At 39.0% G+C, this 27,903-nt stretch overlaps 1 protein-coding gene across 13 annotated transcripts in view; it reads right to left on the reverse strand.

Annotated features, from left to right (window-relative positions):
• Positions 1 to 27,903, reverse strand: part of MAST2 (microtubule associated serine/threonine kinase 2) — a 213,411-nt gene that overhangs the window by 150,720 nt on the left and 34,788 nt on the right. For 10 of the 13 annotated variants that reach the window (XM_061451359.1, XM_061451358.1, XM_061451357.1 and 7 more), the window contains 2 exons: positions 23,771 to 23,918; positions 20,391 to 20,533 (listed from right to left, as the gene is read on the reverse strand). In XM_061451359.1, coding sequence (XP_061307343.1) covers positions 20,391 to 20,533; positions 23,771 to 23,915 — 288 coding nt within the window. In that variant the 5' untranslated portion in view covers positions 23,916 to 23,918. Of the gene's footprint in view, positions 1 to 20,390; positions 20,534 to 23,770; positions 23,919 to 25,238; positions 25,803 to 25,847; positions 26,410 to 27,903 lie in introns of those variants that run through there. The other 3 variants (XM_061451363.1, XM_061451361.1, XM_061451368.1) reach the window with 3 other exon arrangements.

Consider the following 27,903-nt stretch of genomic DNA (forward strand, 5'->3'; position numbering starts at 1 on the left):
AGTGTCTTCCATTCTAAAGGGCATCAGCCCTACAAAGGAACTAGGGGTAACAATGAAACTGTAAGCTGAAAAATAATTCTCAACATAGTGTTACAGCTGTAACAGTTCATGTAAGCCCTGAACAAACCAAAAGAACTCAAGTTATAAATGAGTGGTACTGTCTTTGTTTATGGTATTAATGAAATCATTATGGAAAATCACATCTGCTACCTGTATTTCAGGATGAATACTGATAAGCTGCAAAGAGCAAAAGAGATGTTTTTGGGGTAGAAAAATGAGAGTTAAAGACATTAGTAACTCAACCTCCTTTAATTAACACAGGAAAGACCACAAGTATGACAAGATAACCAAGAATATTAAGAATGTACCTGGAATTATACTCCTTACACGCTAGACAGCAACCAACCCCACCTCTCCAGGAGGGGCTTGTTCTTACATATAGGTCAGCATTCCATTTCTGTTGATAACAAGGAATTTCACCCATGCTGATTCAGACCTCATCCCACTGCCTGCTACCAAAATCTATTACTCCTCTGTCTTACAGAAGACAAATCTGAGAGGTTGGAACAGTCGCAATGATTACCTGAAGATGACCGGACTTTTCCTCCTGTTAACTTCAGAACAATTGAAGCAACAATTCTTTTAGTTATTCTGCAGCCCACAGGTTTTCAAATAGCATCAGCGGAAGATGACCAAAGGCGTATTGATTTCACAGACGGGAAAGCAATGACCACAGGAGCTCGCTATGGAGTAGTGTGACTGTTTCTATGTACAATACATTTTATGACAACATAACTGAGAAATTGTGAATAACCCTATTACTTACATTTTCTAATCACCAAAACAACTGCAAAGGGGGTAATAAGAAAGGAGTCTATCTACTGTATTAGAGTGCACATACACATAGGCACAAAGACATACCTGTGTAGAATCACAGGGCTCATCTTTGAGCTGTGTTTAGTTTGGTTGTACTATCTATGCTGAACACAAAATACCTTCTACATACCTTAATTTGATATTGAAATGAGGCATTATTCCAGGAATCACTCAACATTCATGGAAAATGTTTCATTCAGTTTACTAAGAATTATGTAAAATACAAAGAAGAAAGCCATTCATTTTGCTATGACTTCCTAGTCTGTTCAGATTTTCCGGCACTGCACCCTGCCATCTTTTGTGATCTAAACCATTGCATCAGAATGGAAACTTACCACCACCAAAAAAGCAAAACCAGTAAAGGTCATTTTAGCAATCAAACCACTGAATTGTGGATAAAAATAATAGTGCACTCTCTAGCATAGGTGAAGTGAATCCAATATCCACACACATCTTTCACACGCAAACTCATAACTAGACATCTAAGTCCACTTACACTGACAAGTCAGAAAAGGTACTAAGCCACTTGTGATATTTAGTATCAACTGCAGAAACAGCAGAAAGCTGATCCACAGAACTGGGACCCCAGCATGGGAGACATGGTGCAAACCATGATCCAGTGATGAGTACTCCCACCCAGAAATCAGGTTAAAAAACCCAACAGTTTCTTAAATGTCTGCAACTGGATGCAATGTTTTTTACTGCATGTTTTTATTATCAAGGAACTTTTCTGACCGACTGATCTAAACACTGAGATTCAGAATCACATTTTTCATTATTCAGAATTCATTGTATTTCTTACTGTATTAAGTCACAACTAAAGGCAACAGAACGTCAAGCCGTGGTAAACCTTAAAGATATAACATTTCCTTACATAACATGTTGTCTGCTGGGAAAAAAAGATCACTTTTCAAAAGATCATCAGCTGACAATTTCAGTGGATTTTTTTTTTAAGCCTTCGGTAACATTTGTCTCTGCAACCCAAATGAGCCAAATGTTTCGCTGTCAATCTGAAACTTAAGTGTTTGGAGGGGTTTTATTTATTTGGATCAAGCTATGTTTATCTGGAGATTTAAAAACGTGTCCCTTTGAGATAAACTAACAGACTACTGAAACAAGGAAGGTTGATGAGGTAACTTGGCAGTCCGGCTAAGGAAACTCGCCTGACAGCTTGTCTGAATTTCTTCTGGATTTCTTGCCTATTTACAAGATACCGTTTCATAACGGAATCTTGATTCCCTTGGAGCAAAGCCCTACATTAACAACAAACCCCAATGGGAGTTCATTCCGAACCACAACAAGCTCTGCTCATGAGGCTTGGTCCCAGGGAGAAGAAATGCTGAAAAGAAGACTAAAATCCTCAAGGTTTACGCAATAATCAGGCTTCCACAGTGCATTTTCCATTTCCAGTTTGTTAGGTTTAGGCTCCTGGGCAAGGCTGTCCCATCCCCCACATTCAATGCATTATGAGAGGCGGCACACCCACTAATCTTCCATGCAAATGTAAATTCGCTGTCGACAAGGGTGGAGGAAAGAGTTCATTCATCTACAGACCGACTGCTTTCATACTGTACCAGTGAAGGTATACTCAGAAGAGACACCGGCTTCCAGGCAGAAACAAGTTCCTTGGCTCGGGCCCCTCCAAAAGCTAACATCTTTGGAAAGGCATCCTCAAATTAAACTTTAGTATTTACAGAAGATGGTGAATTCACTACATAAACATTCTTGTTCTGGAGTTAAACTGGCATTAGAACAGAATGGAAACTAGCTTCTCTGATGCTACATTTCAAATGCCATTTTTAAAAGAAACACTCTTTCCAACAGGCAGTCTCTTTCAATATATGCTGCGAATTTAAACTGGAAGAAACTTCATGTCTGTTTAGTAAACATTTAGATGACATTACCAAAATCAGGATTCTCTTACTTTATTGTAAGACAACCCTCACGCTTTACACATTAGGACTTAAGCATCAGCAGTGAATGCCTCTAAGCAGAATGGCAACAGAAGCAAAGCTCAAGTCCCAGTACCAACCCTTGTGTGTTTCTCTAATGAAAGGTATTGGTATATACTGAAAAGTTTATAGAAGCAACAAAACCTACAGCTTCAAGAAATCCACAGAAGTCATCATGAACCCAGTTAGCCCAGAAGCTATTTTGCCACAGAAACTGTTTCAATAAAAGCTACAACGCACAGACGGATCTCATCTCACACAAGAACACACTGAGAAATACCCCAAAATTCTACTATACATAGGATCTCGTCCACCGTTCTCTTCCACACTCCTGGCTAGCAGTGCTCTTCCTGCAGCCTCACCACAGCAGCAGTGGCACATACATGCCTTTTCTCTAAACTCCTCTTAAACTTTTCTGCTTCCAATTCTTACTTCATCAATGAAGCCAGATTTAACCTTGAAGTACAAGCTGGACATTTTTATATAGAGACAGCACTCCCTTTACAGACTTAGAGAGGTTTTCTTGAAAACTGCAGAGGTATGAGACTATGCCAAGCTGTATTTCACTGTATTTTCCCTCTCAGTTCTATCTACAGGGTATTTGTCATTTTAGACACTCAGTTCTTCAGAACAAACACTTGGTGCTTTGCAAAATGAGGAACTTACTCTATTGCACTAGCATAACATTTAGAAATAATGAATTAGAAAGTCAGACATACTCATCGGGTAAAACCCATGAAAGTTAACAACTTATTTTTCTTTATTATGCTACAGCATTGAACATATTTTTCCCACCTTAACCCACGTGCAATTCATTTCAATACACCTTGAATTTTACCGAGGTTTCCAGCCGACATCGAAGTGCTTGGACAAGCCTCCAAAAATATTTTGCTTGCTTAAGACCAACATTCAAACACTGCCTTCAAAATTAACACTTGCAGATGATAAGACAAAATATTTGGAGCTAGAGAGTTTTACTCTCCTCTGCTCAACTTGTCTATACGAGACTAAGCTTACACTGATATCTAAGGAGACATCTCACAGCAGCGTGTTTTGCCAATGGATTCTGACAGATTTTGTTCTTCCTTTTCTGGTCTCAGACAAAATTTTGCTATTCATTTCTCACAACTTAAAATGCTAGACATTTCAAAGCAGGCTGTTTTTAATAGACATCCCTTTTCCCAACATTCATCCACCAAACCAGGAAAAAAAAAAGATCAAGAATAAATTCATTCAGGCTTTCAAAGACTTACAGCGCAGAGACAAACTTTCTCTTTTATTCTTCCTCTCCTCCAGGATCTGTGTCAGACTTCCCATTTTTATGAGTTCTCCTCTTTGGTTTTTGGTTTGCCTTTTTTTCAATAGGAAAGTTATTTTTCCTCCGAAACCCACAGGTGCATTGTAATAATTTGGCAATCTCTCAAACTTTCTTGGCTTTGTTTAACAGAACCTATTACATTTAATCTGGGTAGAAGAAACAAAAAACTCTAAGAGATGTTGACTTAAAGCCTCAAATACTATTTCTCAGTGGAAACGTGTGACATTCGTTATTTTAAAAGGCACCTTTAGACAACCTTTTTCCATAAAATTAGCAGGTAAAAAAAATGCTCGTATTTTAAATTTAAATGCAAAATGTATATATTTTATCTTAATAGTTACAGACACATTTTATTCTAAATTCAATTCAAACACACAATTCCTATGCATGACTCTACAACACTGCCAAGTCCAGCAACAAACATTTCATAAAAACAAATGTGCTTCATTGCAGCTGCAATATATTTGCAATATATGTTCTTTAAACAGTTCAGGCACAGTGCTGAATTACTAATGTAATATTGAGCTTAGCAGTCGAAATCTTTGGGGTTTTGCTTTAAAAAAGGAATAAATCCAAGCTTACCAGAAAAAAAACTGAAATATGATTTTCATGCATCATTTGAATTGTCACCTGGGCTTTTGTCTCAAGAACCAACAGAGAATATCAATGTGTTAATTGAAACAAGCACTACGTGATCCACATGACATCTTTAGCGCATGTGTCCTTCCAAGGGCTGACAAGAGCTTTCTTTGATTTTTCAGCACTAGAGTCTGTTTCCATTTTCAAGCTGAAAATATGAACAAAAATCTTACATATTTATATAAATATGTATTTTCCCACCAGTACCAGACAACAGTATATCTGTTTTGAGTTCTCGAAAAATAAAATGGGAGTATGGCAACACTGGCATGAAAGTGTTGAAAACCCCATCTTTAAAAGCTGCATTTCTCTTCACAATTCAAAAGGCCCAGAAAAATAAATTCAATCAGAAACTTAGCTCCATGATGGAACATTCTTATTGATGAAGGAGAATGAGCTAGTGGATGTAACAAGGCAAAGCTCAATACTCAAAGCTATCATAATTTAAAATTAGACATAATTATCCTTAACAAAACCAAGCACTGTGGAAAGGGGCTTTGGAACAGCTGCTCCTCTTCAATTTAAATGCTCATTTGTTTTACATTGACCTAGAAATCAGTATCCTCCTAACCAAAAGCCAATTAGATAATAGTCTCTCTTTCAAGCTTGTAGAATACTAATTTTTTTAATGTCTTTAGGAGTGAAAAGCAAAGAAATGAACTGCAGATGATGCCACAAGTATGCTCTGTTCCAATACACAGAACCAAAACGTGAGGGTTCCCTCCCCTCTTTCAGAAAGGTCAGATTTACAGTGCAGAGAAGGCAACCATCACTTCCTTGCGTTGCCCTTTCAGAGCAGTCTCAGCTTGGGACAAGCACAGAACACTGCAAAGGCAGCGCGTCAAACGATCTTGAGTTTGCTGGGGTAGCGTCCCACCATTCCTTACACAGTAAAAGTGATATGCCAAACTGACAGCAAGGAACCATGACAAGAAGCATTTCAAAAGCTGTCCCTCTAATCTTGCCCAGAGTTAGGTCACTAACATCAATGGTTCTGGAAGCCGAAGGATGTCAGATTGTTTGAGTACTGCAAAATAAACAAGCTGCCCCACAAGCAACAGAATTAAAGATACCCAGTTTCCTACAGACTCAAGTTTGTCTTTTTGTCATCTTGCTCCCTTCACAGTCTTCACAGACATAACCCTGGCTCTCATGTGTTACCTCCACCCAACTGGAGACAGCATCTCCCCCAGCTAATGGAGAGCTGTCATACTTGAGTGTCACCAGAGCTGCCAAGCCACAATGAACAATGAACTCTCTCTCAAAGAATGTGAGGGGGTGCCTCCTACTCGGCTCCAATTCTTACGAAACTGCAGTAACAATTATTTTTGACATTTCGTCTTTTCAAGCTGGGATGAAATTGGCCATTGGCTTGGAAGTTACCAGGAAAGAAGAAACAATTGCAGGAACTATGATTCCCTACAACTGCTCAACGTTTCTGGCAATCATGGTCATTTACACCATTGCTTTCAATTCTGGTTAAAGCCAATGCCAAAAATACATATTCATCTACAAGTCTATTCCAGCTCTAAAAAGACAAAATCATGATGAATGCCAGTTTGATTACAGTCAAATACAAAGCCATAAGATTTCTTGGTCTTCTGAGTCTTGGCAGCATCCCTGGAGAAAATTCATTCCATGAAAGAAATAGAGCCTTTTCTAAATGCATCAACAAAAGAAGCTTCTCAGAAGACTGGTATCCTACTGAGTCTGACAGGACTCAGAGAGAAACTGATTAATGCAGGAAACTACACGAGAAAATAGAGAATTCAATTCTACCAAAACATTAGATCTTCATAGAAGAAATAAATACTAGCAATCACCAGCAGCAATTCACAGTTCATGCTGAAAAATAAACTGCTGATGCATAAGGTGGATGTTTCAATATTGAAAGGAGACTTTTGAAATTGGAAAGCTGTGGCATAAACAAGCCAGAATGATCTCATAGCCCAACACAAATCTGTTCAGTCAAGGTGGAATTCAAGGGAAGGAGAAGCTCTTTCCAGAACAGGTAAAGAAGCAACTCCTGTCTCCTAAGGTTTCCTTTTGAAGTCACTGAAGTAGAAAGCAACTGAATGAAAACTGTGAGCTGCACACAAAACAAACACAGCAGCACAATTCTAAATATACCTCAAAGTTACCAGACATCAGTGTTATCAGTTTATTGTAGCCCTTTGCCCTGTGCTCCTGAACTTCCCCACACTAGCAGCCCCCTTTCCCTCTCAGTACCGCCTTCAAAGCTTCTTTTGCAACAGAAAGCAGAGGAAAAGTCAAAAAAAGCCCAGCCAAACAAGAGTCAAGGAGTAAGCAGATAATCCAGGAAGTTTATTACCCAGGAGCAGCTAGGATGGTATCAATCCTAGGCAAAATAATTATTTTAATCCTGTGTCAGCTTTTCCACAGAAAAAGTGAAGTAACATCGGTTGTTGAAAATAAGGTTGCAAGCAAATCACTGCCATTTCTGAGCAGAGCTCTTCAGTGCTTTTGGGTGGAGGACGTGAGGGTCAGGGTGTCCAAATTACTGCCTTTGCTGATAAAGTAAACACGAAGGCATCAGACTTTGCATTGTTCAGAGCTCTTAACTTGGCTGCAAACTGTATTTTTAGAAAATATATCTCTAAGAAACAGCAAAACCTTCTGGGTTACGAACGTGCCGATCAATTGAATTTTTAAAAGTAGCTGTCAGAAGAATTGATATTGAATTTGACCATTCCATGTCAACAAAACAGTGATGCACATAACATTAGGTATCAGGAAGCAGTTCTTTACTATGAGGGTGCTGAGGCGCTGGCACAGGGTGCCCAGAGAATCTATGGCTGCTCCATCCCTGGCAGTGTTCAAGGACAGGTTGGATGGTGCTTGGAGCAACTTGGTCTAGTGGGAGGTGTTCCTGCCCATGGCAGGGGGTTGGAACTGGATGGGCTTTAAGGTCCTTTCCAATCCAAACCTTCTGTGATTTTAACTGATGACCTGGAAACAAATATAAAACCACTGATGACAAACATACTGTAACAGCACTGTCAGGGTTATATGAATGATTTGGTAAGGCTGCTCTATTCAAATACTGTGTTAACGCAAGCAAATGCTAAATCACACCCATAGGAATTAGGTTTCAGGCAACTACAGCATGGAGGAAACATCTGTAATTCTGTAACTGCACAGATCTCTTCTGGATCCCTTTTTTAAAATATTGGTACCACATTTGCTAGTTTCCAGTCCTCAACTACTCAAACTATTTTAAGCAATTTGCTGCACAGCACAAACAGTAGGTCACATGCTTCATCTTTGAATAATTTTAAAGCTGTGACATTACCTCCTTTTACTCGCTGAATTAACAACCTCTTTTATTCTGTTTTTAGCCACTCAGCTTTCCTTTAAACTATTCTTTATTCTTATTCAGGAGTAGGAGGGGGGAACACTCCATTTGTCTGCTTTGCAGAAGACATCCTTAAGTCAGTTCCATGGAGACGCTAAAGACACAGGTCTCTTAGCTGATGTTCCTTGCTTTTCAACAAGTTTCCTCTTTGTAAATCAGTTCATCTTTTTGAAACTGAAAGCAACTTTAGTGGGGTTTTAATTATTTTTAGCTCTGCATACATATATCCTAATTTCAGCCTTTAGGGTGGCTTTTTGATGTACATTTTAAACCAGAACTGAGAACTGCTAAGGATAAAAGCAGTGTTACTTGCCCTCCCATGGGCTTTTTGCTAGAGCTTGTATCTATGTAACAGTCACTGAACATGGGAAGTCTACTCTGATCATGTCCCAGATGTGGACTGGACACATGCCACACTAAGTCTTCCACTAACATTTCATTCTGCAGTGCATCATCTTCCTCACCACACGACAGTAACCATCACCAATCCCTATCATACAGTGGGTAATATAGACCCCACATTACTACTGCTTCATTAGATCCAACTTTCAACACTTTGGTGGCCTGTGCTGCTCACTGATGGGTTGTCTGTTTCAAATGGGAGTAGGGAGAGGGTCTTCAACCGTGCAGCACAACCCAGCCACAACTCCAACCTCTTTAAACCCTTCCCATATACTTTAAAAACACAATACTGGGATGCAGAACTGCATTCAATGAGACAGCCCTCAGCATAGCCATGTCAAGAGTTTGAGCATTTCATGGGATTAAAGTGATTATCTGTAAAACATTTAATAGAAAATGTAGTAATTATACTTGCAGGTAGTGAACACTATTACACACTTTCCACTACTGAACTGAGGGATTCAACACAGGACAAAAGCTTGTAACAGAAAGCATAAGCTCAATTATGAAGCTTAGGTATAATGGAGTTAAACCAACTTTATCCATTTTACCTAACACAAAATGGAGTTTAACCAATCTTTCACTGCTTGCTCCAGAATGTGAAATTGTGATGACCTACTTCTGAACCTCAAACTCCTAGAGAAGTTTCCTGATGTGCAAGTTAAAATGCAGCTAAGAATTACTAACAGCTGTCCATGACTATCCTCAAATGGAGATTTCATATAAGGCAGAAAAAATTTGATGATAAAAGCCTTGTTAATAATGGGACAAAATTAAAATCAGACAGCAGATGGAAGGGATGTACCACTGAGGTACTTCATTAAAGAAGTAGGCACCACAATACCGTTCTCTCAAAATTCTTGCAATTTATAGTAAGCCAGGGGGAAGAGCAGCAGTTTACCTTTTGCTTATGGAAAAATAGAGGAATCTAGCAATTAGAATGGTAAGAGGTATCTCTCACATCACTGCAGAGGCAAGTTTAATGGCCAAGAACCCACAGGTTTTAATCCATTCTTAACAGTTTCACAGGGAAGCTGATACCACAGACAGTAATCCACACGGAACAAGGTCCCCCAAGGTTTTCAACACCACTCATTTATACAAAGACTTGCTGCAATTATCTCTTTAAATTTAATCTATATATAATTGATTTTTAAATTATTTTTAGCATATATATATATAGGCATCCCATTGAACTTATTAGAGCGCTCTCTTGGAATTAAGTTGGTACATAAATCAGCTGGTTGGTTTGGAGATATTACCAGATATTCATACATGTCCGTATCAGTCATACAAGGAACGATTTTCTTCCCTATGTCTGGTATAAGTCAAATATTTCTCCGTCAGCAACATTTTAAACACAGTATTTAAATTATGTCAAGAAAATAAACATGTCAACAGGCACGTAATCATATAGAAAATAAACAGATGCCATTGTCAAATATACCGCTTTACACAGCTGCCTATTTAATCAGGATTGATGCTGATGCCTGATCAATATAATGTGACAGTGTTGACATGGTGCTTTTCCTCTCAATTCAGAGAGTTACGCATGCATGCAGTATTAGAAATTGTTCCTCTCTTCTTTCAAAATCCTCATCAGTTCCTCTTGCCAAACTTCTGAGTACTTCATTAGCCTGTTTTGCTCTAATAAGATTTCTTTGATAAGAAATGCATGTGTTTTAAATTTGTAACACCCTACAGTTTCCTTTATTTTGAAAGAAATTATTTAATAGATTAATTTTAAGGCAAAACTTACCTAAAACCAAACAAATAGTTATCAATAGATTTAATAATACCCATAAACTTAATTTTACATTGCATACTGTCGTTTGAGCAGAGTCAAAGAGCTTGTGGATCAAAAAGATTCAGAACCCCGTCCATTTAGCAAGGAGATACTGCAGAAATAAAGGTTGTACCAAAACTAGTAACTGTGCTGTAACTGAGCCATGCAAATTTTCAGCAACAGTAAAATTGTAATAGAAGACAAAACTCTATAGTTTTCACACCACTGATTCTCAGACCAGTAGTCCACAGCCCAAAGAATCTACAGCGGAGAAGGAATAAGGAGGTCACAGCAGAAGTATATTTGTGCACAAAGCAGTCTGAATTCACCACTTTTTCGGTTATCATCAAACAATAACTCATCTGGGGGGGGAGAGGTCCTGTTCTGTGGTGGTAGGAGAAGCCACAGAGAAAAAGATAGTTCTGGGAGAACAGAGGAGGAAGAAGAGAGCTTAGGAACATCAGAACAGGCCAGAGGGATCATAAAAGCTCACAGCAGAGGCAGGACAGTATGCAGAGCTGCAAAGAAGCAACCAAGGTTAGCACCACTGATGAAATGCAAGCAGCAACGAACATTTTGACCTCTGTCTTCAAACCCTTGGATTCTTGACACTGCGATGTATTTTCCTTGGCAACAGCTCATCCATTAAATTGGTTCAATTACCAATATTTAGGAAATTGGAGCTGTAAAATTGCCAAAAGTCAGTCTGCAGACTTAACTACTTGAAACGAATCTGTAACAAAGTAACTAGAAAACTTTGTGTGAAAAAATCAGTGTATGCACTGTAACTTTATTTGTATAAAGCAATCAATGCAGTATTCTCTACATCAAAAGGTATGCCATCCTTCTTTCTAATTTTGAGAAGACAAATACAGACATGCTGGACCTTAAATGTCAGTTGTTATTTAAACTGAAAGACTGAGAACTTTCCATCCTAGTTTCACATGATTTTTTTTTCATGGGCAAATAATGAACCCTGCCACCGGATTTCATCATATAACTACTTTTTCTGTCACTATACCGTGTGACCACATTAAAATAATGAAGTTTGAACATTCATATCTTCAATTAGAGCTTTATGGCTTCAAGCACTTAAGGAACAAATGCTGCCATTAACCTAGACCTTATCTCTCAAATATTCACCGAATATATCAACAATGCTACTGAACCATGAGGTCACTGTGAAAATGTAAAGTCTCAGTGGATTCCATCACAAAGCAAAATCATGAGGATTTTAATAGGGTCTTATTTAAGGCATAAAATTAAACTCTCTCATTAAGTTATCTCAACAGCTCATTTAATTTGTCAGGCTCAGAAAGTATTTTAAAGGTTATTTTAGGTTAATTACATTTCACACCCTTTTGACAGATCTGAAACCCTGCACATCTTTGAATCCTCTATCATAAACATTTCCCCCTTGCCAATAACTTTAGATTCAAAAGTTACACATTTGTGCACACTCACTCTATTGTCTCAGTATGACAGCATTTTATATTTGTGATGCACACAGGATATTTAATTTTTTTAATAGAAATGTAGTCATTGCATTAAATAACGAAAACAAGAAGCACCTCAGTCAGTTGTTCCATACTATTTGCTAATAAAACAGCTTAGGTAAGCTGGTTTGGTTTGAACACACAAGGCACCCTTCTCAGCAGAGTTTGCACTATGCACACGTAGTTGGCCATAACTGGTTTCAGCAAAGAAAAGTCTGATCAATCCAAAATGCCACAGTACAAGAATTCTCCTCACCTATTCCTATAATAATGCTTTGAAAAAACAGCCTGGCCATTATTTATCCTAGTCTGTTCACAGAGGGAAGAACTACAGATATCAACTCTAAATCAGGCTTGCAAGCGTAACGGTTATTCTGACTTCATAACTCGTGTTCTTACAGCACAAGGACTCTGCAGTTCCCACCAGGGGAAGAGTCTAAAACTCACAACTCCTGCAAAAATGCTTGGGTCAGCAATAATAACATAGCAAAGCCAGGTAAGAGATCAAGGTATTTATTCCCTGGCTTTTGAACAACTGATTTTAAAATCTAACAATCTTTAACACAATCAGAAACAAGAGAATGACACAGGCACACTATATACAGCAACTGCAAGAAGTTATTTCATTCCATTCGAGCTTCAAACATATGCCAGCATTCATAAACTGAGCTTTACAGCAAGTCTGAGAGCTATGTTTTACTCCCAGTTCTACTGATGACTAAATTACTTATCCTCTCCGTATCTCAGTTCATCGAAGTTCAGACATCAGTATTGTTGCACAAGTCACAGTGTTTCACTTACAAGGCTACACTTACCTCTGCCAAAAGATTTCACCTCTCCCCCTCTGTAGTAATCTCAACATAATAAAACCCCTCGACTAACTCTTAGGGAAGGTTCTGAGCTGCAGCTGCTCAGAGGTGAAGCACATAAACCACTGTATTCTTTGCTTCCTCCAAGTGGTAAAATAAGCCATCACTGTCTCTGGAGCTGAAGCTGTTTAGATGGTTGGAAAGGCATGTTGCATAGCTTCAACAAACCAAAATGATACAGAACAGGAGAACATACCAAACAAAAACTGGCAGCCAAACATGGAGGATTATGCTACTGATTCCTACAGCATCCCCAAAGCTTTTGTTTAGTCAAAGGGATTTTTATACGTGTCCCAAAGCTCAGAACAGTTTGCATTTCTGGGACAAAGTAGTTTGGAATTTAGGCAAACAAACTATTTCATGTTTAAAGACTGATCCTTCTCTTTCACATCCTAGGAAACAGTTCCTAGAAGTGTTACAGACACAGAAGGCAGCCATATTAAAATGCTAAATGCAGACATCTCACAGTCCCTTTCTATGGAAATACCTGCTGAAATCACCAAAATAAGCCAGCCAATTTTTGACTATTTTAATGAAAAAACAGAATTTTTATTGTCTACATCAGTATGGTTTTATATGGAGGTCAGTAAGAACCAAAGAACAACACTCTTATGGAACAAAGCCTCACTCAGTGACACTCTGTGATCAAGACTGTCTGAAAAATTCTTTATTTTATCTTAAATTCTCCACAGCTCCCCAAGCGGAAAAGCTCATTTTCCATGCACACTACAGCAGTTTCTCACTTTACACCTACAATAGTGCTGCTGTCAGGAACAGAACTGACTGCATGTGCCAAAAATCAATTCAACATATTCATAGACAAAAAAAATAACATGCAGCATCTGAAGATAATGAGAACTGCAATCATTCAAACTGACAGTCTAGTGCCTAACAATTATCACAAGGCAAGTTTTATGAATTCATATTTCCTACAGTGACAAGCCCCAGGTTACACAGAAGGGTATTCAAATTTTCTTTCAAGTATGAAAATCTCCTTTGAGCCAATGAGCCCACTCCAAAATGGAATTCACTTAAGTGAAGTAAGAAGATGCTGACTGTGTTTAATATGCAGAATTTTTTTCAGAGCAAGATGCTGACAGTGTTTAAGTAATATGCGCTATATATCAAATATAACTTTAGTACAGAATTTATCACAAATATTTGCTGTTCTTTACACAGATACATGTGAATTATTCCAAATGGAGTTTACTAGTGAAAAACCTATCAGGACTATCAGGTTTGAATGCCACTGTGAAGGAAGTGTCCTGAATCTATCATGAAAATACACAGAATTATATAGCACATGCATTTTAGTTTTCATACCAGAGATACCTTAAAGCTGCGACAAAGGTAAGTCAGTGCAAGCACTCTAAACACTGCCCAATGCTTATAATACTTAAATACATTCAAAGAAGCTCTTCTGCAGTTTGCTTACAATATTGTTTACTTTGCAAAGGCCTTATTCTTCACTGTTCTGCATTATCAGATCCATACTCCTTGTTCTTACTTTTAAGCTTTATCATTCAGCTCATGCCAATACATTCAGCTGTCTGTCCAGAGCTTGCTGTTACTGCTTGCTCAAACCCAGTCCCTTCAAACAAACACAAGCCTGGACACTGCTTTAGTTCAAGAGCTTCACTTATCTTCTATCTATCCTCTTACAGCCACATCTTCCAAAACTGGTAACATACCATATTCACCCATAGACTCTGCTACTGCTGAACCCAGGACATTATGGAAATGCAAATTTTTCATTACCATGCACAAAATTAGACTTCACATGGTTTTAATTTGGAAATCCACTTCCTTGCCATCCCAGGTTATCACAGTTACAACTGGTATTTTAAAATGGAATTTCCACGCCTTCATGCAATAATAAGATCCATTTGTTCGTACAACCGCATTTTCTGCAATCTTCTGCTTTTCTAACAATATAAAAATATGAAATTCCACCTTACAGTCAAGTACTGAACATTTCCTACTCCCCAAAATGATTTATGGTCTTCATCAGCTATAACCTTAATGAACACTTCCAGCTGTATTCAGCAACATTTAAATAGTCAACATGTTACCACTTAAACTACAGACTAAAAGTAAGGTTATTTATGCCAAAACAGCTGCGTGTTTCAGAAGACACAAATGTAAATGAAGTTCTCTCACCAGATTCATGTGTCTGCTTCTGTAGGAAGTATCCAGTCAATCAGCAGGAAGTAGCCCTATGCACAACTGGCATTAGGGATTTGTCCCCCAAATAATACTGTATTTTTCAAGAAAAAGACAGAGCTTTCATCTAATTCTTTTGTGAGGAGGTCGAAGTCTCAGCTCTCTGTGCTCACCTCACTGCCATACATATAGAGCAGAAGAAGGTGGAGAGTTCAGTGGAAGTCCAGCTACTGTGCTGTGTAAACTACTATTTAATTTGCTAGTCAGATACCTGCTGGTCACTGCACACTTTATTCCTTCGAAGACCTCATCTCGGTAAGATTAGCAACCACCACCTGGATGCCTGTATAAAGGAGAGATCCTAAATAACAAACATTAAATCCACTGAAGGGCTAGGAACTAAGAAGGAGACCCAGAGAGAGAATTTTCTTTTATAACTAGAAGGGTTTCTGAAGCAGAGTGTAAAAAAGCTTGAACTTCTAGTTCCACTGCACTTCATCAGGCCTTTTGAATTATTAATTTCTGTAATGAATTAACAGAGAATTAAGGTCTCCTTTAGCTACAGTCTACAGGAAAATATCTCTAGCTCTTTCTTTAGGTTGGCCCTGTAGTAATTGTGTAATTGTTGTGGCTGCCCCATCCCTTGAAGTGCTCAAGGCCACAGTGGGATGGGGCTTGGAGCAGTGTGGTCTAATAAAAGGTGTCCCTGCCCATGGCAGCAGGTTGGAACTTTAAGATTCCTTTAAGGAACCTTAAGCTTTAAGGCTCCTTCCAACCCAAACCAGCCTATGATTTTGTGTTGAAAACTGCAGCTTAGTTAAGTCCTCCAGTACACCAGCACCACCTAGCAGGCTATAGACCAAAACGCAGTTAGGCAATACAGCTTCTGACCTAAAAATTGCAGAGAAATTATTTGTATAATCAGCCTCGAATTTTAATACACATATTTCATTTTCTTCATAACTATCACAACCATCATCCCTCTGTTACCAGAACAATATTGCAAACCATGTATAGCATGACAAGATGAAGCTAATTCATACTCCAACTAAAAAAGGCCAGGTTATTAGCGAGCGGTTACTGTGAAACATTATCCCAGAAATGCCGTGCCTGTACTGGAAAATCACTAACGGATCACCAGGATCTCTATACGCGTTTTACACAGTGACTCGGCTCTTGGGGTCACTTGAGTCTGCCACCGGCCGCCAGCAGATGGCAGCACAGCACCGCAGTGGCCGCGGTGAGGGGACTGAAACCAAATTGGGTGGAAAAACCTGAAATCAGATGAACAAAAATTATAGAAATTCATGTGGAAAATTATGTAAATTCACTTGAAAGCGAAATCCAACTGTAAAGGGAACTGCCTACGTTGTCTTGCCCACAAACCTAAATCTGTAGCCCATTAGCCACTCTTCCTGGTAGTCGGGAATGATGCAGATTTGAAGAGCATCCTTTTGTAATGAAGAGCATCCTGCACAGGGGAAATCATACATAAACTTCCTGTAATAGGGTAAATACAATTGAATCAATTGTATATTCTTAGTATATCTAAAATGAAATTTGAAAAGCAAAATATTAAATCCTTACAAAATAAGCAGTAAATATTCTCTCTTACATCTAAAAAGCATGCCCCAACTTGGACATCAATGATACCATGCCCCAGTTTGAAGTCTGTCTCAGTTTCCAGGTTTCCAAGACACACTCCTTTGCAGAGCCTAGGACCCACCATCGTGAGGACAACTGTTCCCCCTACTCCACCCAGTACTGGCTAATCCACATGGCTTTAGGGAATTAATCAGAATAAATCAGGCTGAATGGGCAGTGTCCCTGGCGCAGTGTTATTCAACACAGGAAGTTCTTCAGCTCGTTGGTAATTTCAACTCTGCATTTGAGCCTTTCTATCCTCCAGATTATTATTCAAAACCTGAGCCTTTTTCATTTTTAAGCACTTTGACAATTTGAACTCTTTCGTATGGCAGGGTGCTTGCCAGTCCAGATTTCAGGTAAAATAAACCCCCAAAGTCATAAGAGATTTTCCACATTGTTCCCTTTTGCTCCTTATACACACAATACACATTTCCAGAGCACTCAGTTTTTACTGTATTTGGGTCTTGAGAGAAGAAAACACCACTGAGCTACCCACAATGACGCTTTATATGTTTTTCCTCTGACTACTTCCTTGGCTATCCTAGGGATTTACAAGTCTTAAATTGGATGCTCCCCACCAGAATTCAATCTACTAGGATCAGAGCCATCCTCTTAAAGAGTGCGTGATCAACTGAAGGTCATCCTCTCAAATCCTCACACATATTTAGAAGGCACACAGATCAGATCAACATCTATCATTCCACAATGACAGCACTCAGCATTCAGTCTGTCTGGCTCCTTTCTCAAGACAAGGATCTAGTGGCAACTGCTATGCAGACACATTAATCCAGACTATCACACATGTACAAACTGAAGGATTCTGTCTAACAATGAAGTGTGCTTGTGTAGTTTAGAATGTTACAATTTGATGTATTTCTAGTTCTTCAGTTCTTGCTGGTAACTAGCGCAGCTATCAGTCCTGCTTCAGAAGCTGCAAACTAATTTCTATAGATTTGTTATCGTTATCTTTTTGCTTTGCAAATACTTTCAAAGTTGAAAAGAATGCAATTTAAGCACAGCAAACAATCTTTTAGGATTAATAGTGGTTAGGAAGTGGAAAAAAAAAAAAAACCAACATTATTGAATGCCAGCAAAGCAATTTACCAAAGGAAAATCCACTGATACCTAAAGTGCCAAAAAGAGGGAGCAGAAACAATGCACACAGCTTTGAGTATTCTGGCTTTCCCGTGCCGCATTCCCACTTCTCTCTAGCTATCCGTCTATTGTATTATAACAAATAATAAAGGAATTAAATGCTCTAGCAATCAAGGCTGGCATATTAAAATGACACTCTGCATTACTGACCCTACTCATCTCTTAATAGAGCTATTCTGCAAAGGAGATTAATTATACTGGCAAGAGGCCTTTTGGTATTCTAATTTGTGAGACATATTTCAATACCACAAGCATATTAAAACAGCTGCAAACATGTAACCAGCTCCAAGATCCCAGGACTCACTGCATTTAATTAGGTGTTCATCTTGTGACCAGCTCTTTAGTCACTGCCTTAGAAGCCACTTCTATAAATATTCTTAATTTCTAGGCTTAATTAACGGAAAATGTAATTAACATACAGCCCCCACCATAAAGTTTATAGACACAGAAAAGGGAACATCTACTTCAGTACTGAACACCATCACAGAGGAAGAAATACTGGATTTACAGCTGCATTCCTCTGCTTTAATTAGAAAACAAAGAATTTAAAATCATTTTAAAGTAAGTTCTTGGCATTGCATTTCATATCAAGACATTTGATGGACAGCACACATACTGCCATGACGAACTGAAAATTCATCATGTTAGTACAGAATTGGAGCATGGAAACAGAGCTTCAGCTCACTGCTGAGCAATGAGCTAGTATTCCAAATTAAGTATCTGAGAATTAATGCTCTGATGTAAAGCACAGTTATTTTTCATTAACTTAAGTTATGAAGCTTCAATGCATTCGACTGCCTGTGTTTTAACTTATTACCTTTCTTAATCCCCATCAGATTAGTGGTCAGTGGTTGACACAAAGCTCAACAGGAACCGGCATTGTGTGCATGCAGCCCAGAACTCAACCATGTCCTGGCTGCATCACAAGGAGCGTGACCAGCAGGTTGAGGGAGGGGATGCGCCCCCTCTAATCTGCTCTTATGAGACCCCACCTGGAGTATTGAGTTCAGCTCTGGGACCCCCAACAAAAGAAGGATGTGGAACTGTTGGAGCAGGTCCAGAGGAGGCAACAAAGATGTTTTGAGGGCTGGAGCACCTTTGCTCTGGAGACAGGCTGAGAGAGCTGGGCTTGTTCAGGCTGGAGAAGAGAAGGCTCCGGGAGACCTTAGAGCAGCCCTCCTGTACTTAAAGGGTTCTACAGGAAATCTACAGAGTGACTTTGTACAAGAGCGTGCAGTGACAAGACATGGGGGAATTACTTTAAACTGACAGAGGGTAGATTTAGACTAGATATTAGGAAGAAATTCTTCACTATGAGGGTGTTGAGGCACTGGCACAGGTTGCCCAGAGAAGCTGTGGCTGCCCCATCCCTGGCAGAGCTCAAGGCCAGGTTGGACAGGGCTTGGAGCAAACTGGTCTAATGGAAGGTGTGGCAGGGAGGTTGGAAGATGATCTTTAAAGTCCCTTCCAACCCAAACCATTCTATGAGTCTACGTTATACTCAGGTGCTAAGTTCACGCATTTCCCCTTTCCATTGATATAATCAAATTATAACTGTTGCTAAGAACAGAAATTTAAGGCAAATGCTAAACAGGCACCAAGCTAAGACACAAAACAATTAAATCAGAAGAATTTCAATACAGTAGCATGTCTGAAAACGTTAAGCTAGAAATACTTCATTGTGAAATCAAAATTAATGGTAACACAAATGCATGGCCTTTTGAACTTCAAAGATTTAAGTTTCTTTACATAGCCTGGTGGTGCCAAACTGTCTAGGATCCCCCCCAAAAATTGTAAGGGCTAACAATCTAAGGGCTAGATCCAAGGCACGCCCTTTTACTTAAGGGCTCATTGGTTCTAAACAGACTTACAATGCAATACAAATTTACACACTCTATAAAGCAGCACATACCAAAATCTTTTTATTGGAGTAAAACTTGTTATACAGGTAATGCTATGGAAGTTCAACAAAAAATAAAAAGCTTCTAGCTTTGCTTTCAGCCTAGTGTTTAGCAGCAATTTCTGTTCCATATATGACTGCTCACAAGTAACTGTCTGCTCCTACTCTTACATTTTCTGCTTGCACTTCAGTGATTTTAGATACTTAGAGGAGATAAGGAACATTTATGTGTTTCTTTGGATCGGCAATTCAGTCTTGACTATAGCACTGAGTTTACACACACACACCCCCATACAGAATACTCTCTTCAAACATTTACTTCACCAAAATCTTTTTGAGAAAAACCACACAGAAGAGCAGATACCAGCTCCAGTATTTCAATTCCTTGGACAATTATCTCTTTCAGCTTCATCCCCCAGCTGTCCTCTAGGGAAACAGGTAGAGCTAGCTACTCAGAAAGCTGGTTTTCCCAATTAAACTTATTTTAAATGATCAAGTTCCTGTGCACACATGTGCCCAGGCTTCCAGTGGTATTTTTCTTCCAGGTATCAGGCAGCTTAAGTAGCACTGAGGAGTATCCCCCAAAAACGAGCTGTTCTTCACATACACATTTTTTTCCTGCTTTTTGTGAAAGGCAGGACAAATATGTTGTCCTCCTAATTCACCCTATACCCTTTTTCGGGCCCACAAGAACAAAATGCTGCATTCACTGAGCAGGAGCACAGAAAGCAAGGTAAAAACCAAAGCACGAGATCACACCACTTTTTATTTACAGCACAAAATCATCACGAATACCCACAGACTCACTCACCAAGCCAGCAGTAAGTGAAGGAGCAGACTGCCCTAGAGACTGGTTTCTCATGCGGACCAGGTTTGAGGTATCTCCAGGTGGCTGCCACATCGTCTGCCCCACTCCACTGTGGACGCTATTTGATAAAGGAAGTAGCTGTTTTCCTTTAAAAACAAAACCAAAATACCATCAGCTTGTTTTTAAACAAGTTTGCAAATTCAAAATACAATGCTGAAAACAAATACTGCACATGGAGAAAAAGCAATTTAAAGATTTTGGTATCTTGGAATTTGTAAGAGCACACTACCTGTGAATTCATTATGTTTGACAGCTAAGTATCTCCACAAAAATCTAGTTTACATTATGAGGTAATGGGTAAATCCAAACCCTTGTAGAAACAGACTTTTCATCTTTATAACCTTTCTATACTTCACACAGCTTAAAAAAAAAAAATAAAAACAATATTTGCTGCCAATTAAACAATTTCTTGTCCTATAGAGACAAAACATTACTGTTGCAAAATCTCTTAATTTTAAAAATTCTTATGAAAATGCATTCATAATTGTAACATATGACATCTCCTAAATGGCTTGGCCACCCAGACATCCCCACTTTCTCCTGCCATTGGAACATTCAGCAGTAGATGTCATGCATAAGATCTGGATTTTCCATCTAAAAAATTTCACTCTTCAGCAACATCGTATTATCTTCAAGGCAAAACATTCTGTAGCTTTCCCAAGTATCCCTTGTACCAGACTGCTCAGCATAGACATTTACCTCCCATGTTACATACACAGGGAGAAAAGCCATTCCTATCTCAACGAGTTCACACCACTGGACTTTACTGCAGGGAATACAGTTATACAAAAGGAGCTACTCAATACTTTTTTTTCCCTAGCCAATATAACATTCCTTTTTGAAAAATGTCAAGCAGCAAGTTTCCACATTAAGAAAGAATCAAAATCAAAATAGGTCATATTTTGACTCCATCAAGCTTGACATTTTCCTTTTATGTACAATGCTATTCACCAAAAAGAAAAAGACAGTCTTGTGGTTAAAAACACGTTAAGAGAAAATATCTGTAAATCTGCCTTCCATTATTAGCTTCCAGATGACTTCCTCAGGAACCTCGGTCAGCCAACCTCTGTACTTCAATTTCACCGTCTGCAGAAAGTGTGTGAATACCCCTTTTCCTTAAAATTAGGACTGTGAGACTAAGTTACACACACCGTTCAACTGATTATCACATGCTCAGATACTACAACAGGAATCATGCGGGACTGAGATATTTGTTGCAGTAAGTAGCAGGAGGAAGGCTACATCTTTAATCACATATACTGTAGGAGAATACTTTTCTCAGAGGCTGCAAGCTATTTTTCAAATTCAATTTCACCTTAAAATTAGGTGTGAAATAGTCATACCTCGCTACATAAAAGCAGATACGATATTTGGAAGAGTGACACAATGTGATTTGCCATGATGGGGGGAAAATGGTGGCTTTTTTAACTTGTTTATGTTAATTTTCTATGAAAGTTACAAACAATGGACCAAGTACACACTAATGGAATGAGTCAGAGTATGAGACATGAGAAGGCTCAACTACGGCTAGCAGAGACACAGCATATTAGTACCTTTCTTAGCAGTCCCACTAAATCTGCTTACAGCTGGAGACATGATTTTTATGGTTTGCTCATTATCAAGATTATGTCCATTCCAACCCTAACTACTCTACGATTCTACGAGGAGTAAATATAAAGACTCCTCTTCTCTGCAGAGCTCTAAAATGACAGAAATGTACATTATTATTTATTTCAGTAAACCACTAACAAAGATATCCTATAATAGCAAGTCAAACCATATAATTATTTAACAGTTCAAAATACCAGTGCTCAAGAGCAAAGATAACATTATTTCAAGCTCCATGAGATGTAATTGTCGATATCTGCTTTTAGTTCCACAATATCTGCATCCAGGAAAAATTCCATCAAGAGTCAAATCTAAGCCAATCAGCTCAGAAGGACAATCACCTACACTCTTTAAACTCCTTTGATTCTGTTGCAAAAATAAGGTGGAATTGTTTTCAGTACAGAGCTTGTAAAGCTAATGCCTCTTTAACTGCCATACCTCAAAGTCCTACATACATTCCAAACACCCACATTTAAATTACATACCTAAAGATCCACATTTTCATTATCCAGTTGGGTCAAACTAATATAGCTGGGGACTCTTTTCCCCTTCCTGAATCAGCCTATAGTAGGCTGAAAAGTCAGTAAGATGAAGCAACAAGTTCTGGAGAACGTTATCATTTCAGAACAGAAAATTTACAAGAATGTCACCTACAACCAGTAAAAAATATTTCTAAAAAAGAAACAGAAATTCTCCAGTTTTCCAGCTTCCTCCTATTTACTTTTCTTTCTTCTACTCAAGGCAAGAAAAACCACCAAACTATAGTACTATCTTCAGCCACTGTAATCATCTAGCAGCTGGGTAGCTAATAAACTTCTGCTCTCCTCTAGTGACTAACGTACCTTAGGGAACAAATCTACATGAGTACAAAACATTCATAATGTTTCTATTTTTCACAAACAAGCCACGTAGTACAAATAAAACATTAAGAACAAGCCATGCCAAAGCAAAACATGCATGCTTTAGTGCTTATTTAGTTCCTGAACACCTAGCACCTCAAACATCAAACAATTCATCTTCCCCCATAAAAGACACGAGGGACTAGGGCTGGATGTATTTTTACAGTCTTCTAAGTCAAGCCCATGCTGCTGCCAAAATGGGTGGTTTCACCCTCTTCCTCTTTCCCTCCCACCTGAGAGTTTGCAACCCTTCTGATTCTTGCACTAACATGCAAATAGGCAAACAGCCTAATTAGGGAGGAAATGGTCTGCAAGTTAACCCTAAAGAACAGCAGCTGCACTCAGGCAGATCAGCTAGTTCATTCTAAACTGATCATGCAGATCTGTAGGTTCAACGCCAGCATCACAGACTAAGATACCAGCTTTAAACAACTGTGAAACCATCTCCTAGCCAACATACAAAGTCTTTGAAAAAGGAAACTACTCAGCTTCATCCTCCATTTTTCTGGCTAATTACGAGGCTATTCTCACTCCATGGCTCTACAGCTGACAAACGGAATTCTCTGGCAAGGCTGAAGACTGTTAAAAACCCAAACTTTATACAAACTGAAAAAACATCTAGTTAGTAAACAAGATTTTTACTTTCAATCACAAATGCCTGCAGTGCTTTTGAGGCCAGAAAGAAACTAAATAATAATTTGAGCCAGCTTCCCAGTAAGAAACATCAACATCTCTTACCACACCTGTTATACCAACAAGTAATACTGCATCTTTAATACTAATGAACCGTCATATGGTCTTTACAAAATGGCATACCTGACAAAGAACTTGCCAAACTACCTCTTCGTAGCTTGCAGTCATCTTGACTTAGCTGACGATGGAGCTTGGTTTTCCCAGCAGATGAAAAGATGTCGGGATTGCTGAGCTTCCTGCATCGTAACGGAGAGGACTCTGTCATCATCTCCTGTAGAAAGAAAAACAGTAAGTTTGTTAATGAAAGCATGAAACATACGATCTCCAAAGCATAAATGAGACAGTTTAAAAACAAGCAAGGAAACACACATGCACTTAAAATTGTAAATCCCCCTTTGGTGCCACGTATCTGGGCAAAAAGCACATCACAGGATCGCAGACAAATATGGTACTTGAACTCCACTGCTGTAAGGAATATTATTATTAAGTCAGAAAAAACAGCAGTTATTTGCTCTTACAGTATGTGGGAAAAGAAGCTACTGAACAATCATCCTCAGCTTTGATTCAAGCTATTTCCTACTAGAGCAAAGAGTATTTTCTCTTGAATAGTCTTTCTTGAATATTTATTCCATCCAGTCTATGAGTAATATGCCTATAAAGAAACTGTTGCAATTTCTAATTGCAACCCAAAACTCCTATTATAAGTTACAGCTCCACTACAAGACCATACATACAGCTAAGTAATAATTAGGATACAGATCATCCTTTGTGTAATGTCTTTGTTATTACTCTAAACAAAATTAGACCTGTATTTGTCAGAAACACTCCCACACATGTAAATTCCTTTCACAGCACAGAGCAATCTTTCAATCAAAATAGCAGTAGGTAGCACAGCAGCAAGTACACCCACAGTGCTTTCCTTATGCATTTAATTGTTCTGGAGGTGTGAAACTCTTATTTCACACCCAAAGAAGAAACACAAGCCTAGCTACCACACATAGATTTGAAGATAATGTGACACTGTCCATTATGAACTATATAGGTGCACTTGGTCAAGTTCTCTGCAGTCATGCAACATGTTCCACATGTCTTAATGGACTGCTCCATTTTATTCCCAATGCCTTTCATTAGGTATAGAGCACTTCAAGCCATGCTTACCCTACAAAATCTCATCCACTGCAGAAAACAAACTGAAAGGAACAGTCTCCCTGCATGATACATCACCACATGGTTTAACATAGTTTTAAATCACGTTTAAAGCAAAATCTAGTCTGTAGTGCTCATTATTAAAATTTATTTTAATTAGTCAAAATCTATTTTTTGAAGTCATTAATTCACACCTATTCAGTCTACAGTGCTATGCTTCAAACCATAAAATGAATACCAGGACTACACACTTTAAAACTCCATGATTTGGGGGGGGGGGGGGGGGGGGGGAAGAAGGAAGGAAGGACATAAATAAAGAGGGTTTACATGGGGAAAAGAAAATGGATTTGAAATTGAATCCCCACTTAGCTCTGAATCATTCATTCATTCTCAGCCTTTCTTAGCCCTCCCCCACCGTCCTTTTAATCACAGAATCTTTTGGCACCTTATAATAGTAAATAAGTTAATTTGTTTGGGGGACAGGAATGCTTTGCTCCACATCTGCTGCAGTGGTGCACCTTCACCAGGTTGAGAAGACTGTGCTGATACAGTTTCTTCCTCTGGTTACAGTTAGACATTCAGTCGCCACCCTGTAAACCAGATCAAGAGAGAGACCTGGGTAACTTAAAGTAGGTCAGTTCACTTACCCAGTTCATCACACAGCTGCAAACAGCTGTGTTGGTGCAAGAGAGAGGAGAGGCATGAAAACAAGTAGCCTGGGGTAGAGAAAACTGCTCAACCTGTAAATGCTTTATTCTCAAGGTTCCTCATACACATCTTGGAGCAAAGAACCTCTTTTTTCAAAGAAAAGCTTTCTAGCTGGGACTTCCTTGTTTGTCCAAGATTTTGGGGTTGTTTGTCAATGGTTTTGGGTTACTCTTACCAGTAAAAATAATTACAAATCCTTAATATTTCTTCTTGAGTTACAGCACATAAGCTTTTCAGATCTATAACATCAAAGTCAAAAGAACCCCAACTGAAGGAGCACCTGGAACACCAGTACTGAAGGGCTCAGTTACTCTACCACAATATCCGCTCAGCTACCTGTACACACCTTTCAGGTCAACCCAATGGTATTTGCTGCTTCTCAACACCATTCCATACACCTTCCTTCAACAGCCATCCCCAGCACGAGCAACTGCTCCCTATCAGGACCTATACTACAAAGATATTAAAGGAACAGTGGAAAGCTAACAGCTTCCCATGCTCACTGAAGCAGCCAGGCCATGTTCTGCAGGAGATAAGCTTTGTACATTTCACATGTGGGAAATTCTTCATAAGCCCTTTTTTTATTAAGTACAATGAACACTTGGGCACTTCAGAAGACTACACAGCTGTTGAACGTGTTGAAGAAGAGGACCCCAATCAGGCTCTGCAGTTTTGTATACTGTTAAACTCACTTCTCAAACATATGAAAAATAAGAAAACCTACTGCACCATTCTGAGGCAGGCTGCTATGTTTGATAAACTGCTGCGTACATCATGGGCAGTTCAAAGTTTCATTTTCTGAGAGCTATGCCCATCATTGTTTTGCTCATGCAAAACAAGTGAAAGTTTTAACTTGACAACAATAGAGTTGTCTTTCATAAGACTGTAATTTATTTCCACTCATCCATCAAAACCCAGCTGGAATATTGCAGTTCAGAGACAAACTACATGGGAATAGCAACAGTTTATGTTACCACTCTTAATCAAGGAAGGAAAAAAAAGCTTACAGGAAGAGATCTTTCCTCGTCCTTGCCCCAAGGCAAGAAGCAATGCGTACAAAGGACAGAAAAACCTTACACAACATCCCAAACCAATGGATACTCTCTGCAGTGATAGAGCAAAATCTTGCTTACATGCTTCCAAATTACTACATTAGACTACCAGAGCAAGTGGTTGAAGAACAGATTACATATCACAGACTGACTCAATTTGAAGGACTCCACTTTCACTTCTGGAAAGAAAAAAATTCCTGCAGCTTTGAAAATAAAAGCATTAGTAAGCACGGAACAAACACTTGCTCACAGTGTGCAAAGGACTGAGCCTTCATCCACTATTTCTTTTCAAAGGTGATAGGAAGAAACTTTAATTTACTTGTCCTTGTGGTTTTTGCCACAAGCCAAAAATCAGGCTCAAACAGCCAGCTGAATGCTGTAAAGCTTATGGCTGAAGATAAAAGCACCACACAAAGAATCTTGATTTGCTAGGCAAAGGTTATTCCTATCAGTCTCTTCAAAGGTGTAAAAAAGTTTGCTCACATAACTTGAAACAGTAGGATATGAAGAAAAATGGCCAAAGCTTTTCCTAAATAGCAAGAGGCATTCTTCAGCTCATTCACTTACCACACTTGCACAGAAAAACAGTTAAGATAGTTGCAGTACTGGAAACACATACTAGCCTGTTTCTCTTGCCTGAGATCTCACATAGGGGTTATTACACTCAGCAAGATGGGAGAACCAGACAGATTGCAACAACAGCTGCAGACAAAAGCCAAGAAACCAAATGTGCTTCCTGATGTGTAAGATTACATCAATATCCCATGTTAAAATCCTGATCTGGTAATTTCAGAATATAGCTACAAGGAACCTTCACAGTCATCTTTTCCATTCCATTGCACAGGGAAAGTCCCCCCAGTGATTCAAGCAAGAAATAAAAACAAGCAGCGCATCCAGCACTGCAGTGCTTTTCAGTAGTGCGCATTGTTCATTTAATGGTGCTGAAGTGAGAAACGTAGATCCTAACCTACAAATGGCAGGTGAATACTTCAAGTATGGATGCATGTCAAAGTTCTTCCTCGAACTGCAAGATGAAGTACTACACAGCTAGTGAGACTGATGTATCAGAAACAGATGAGTCTTACGGAAAAAAAATCTTAAGACCTGTCTTTATAGTCAACATTTAGTATATAACAGATCATGCCAAGGTGCGCTTCCTTACATAGGATCATAGAATAGTTAGGGTTGGAAAAGACCTTAAGATCATCCAGTTCCAATCCCCCTGCCATGGGCAAGGAAACCTCACACTAAACCATATCACCCAAGGCCTCGTCCAACCTGGCCTTGAACACTCCCAGGGATGGAGCATTCACAACTTACCCGGGCAACCCATTCCAGTGCCTCACCACC

The sequence above is a fragment of the Pezoporus flaviventris genome, unplaced genomic scaffold (genome assembly GCF_033815535.1).
Source record: "Pezoporus flaviventris isolate CSIRO_AGI_PZ_B2104156 unplaced genomic scaffold, CSIRO_AGI_Pfla_v1 ptg000013l, whole genome shotgun sequence".
Lineage (NCBI taxonomy): Eukaryota > Metazoa > Chordata > Aves > Psittaciformes > Psittacidae > Pezoporus > Pezoporus flaviventris.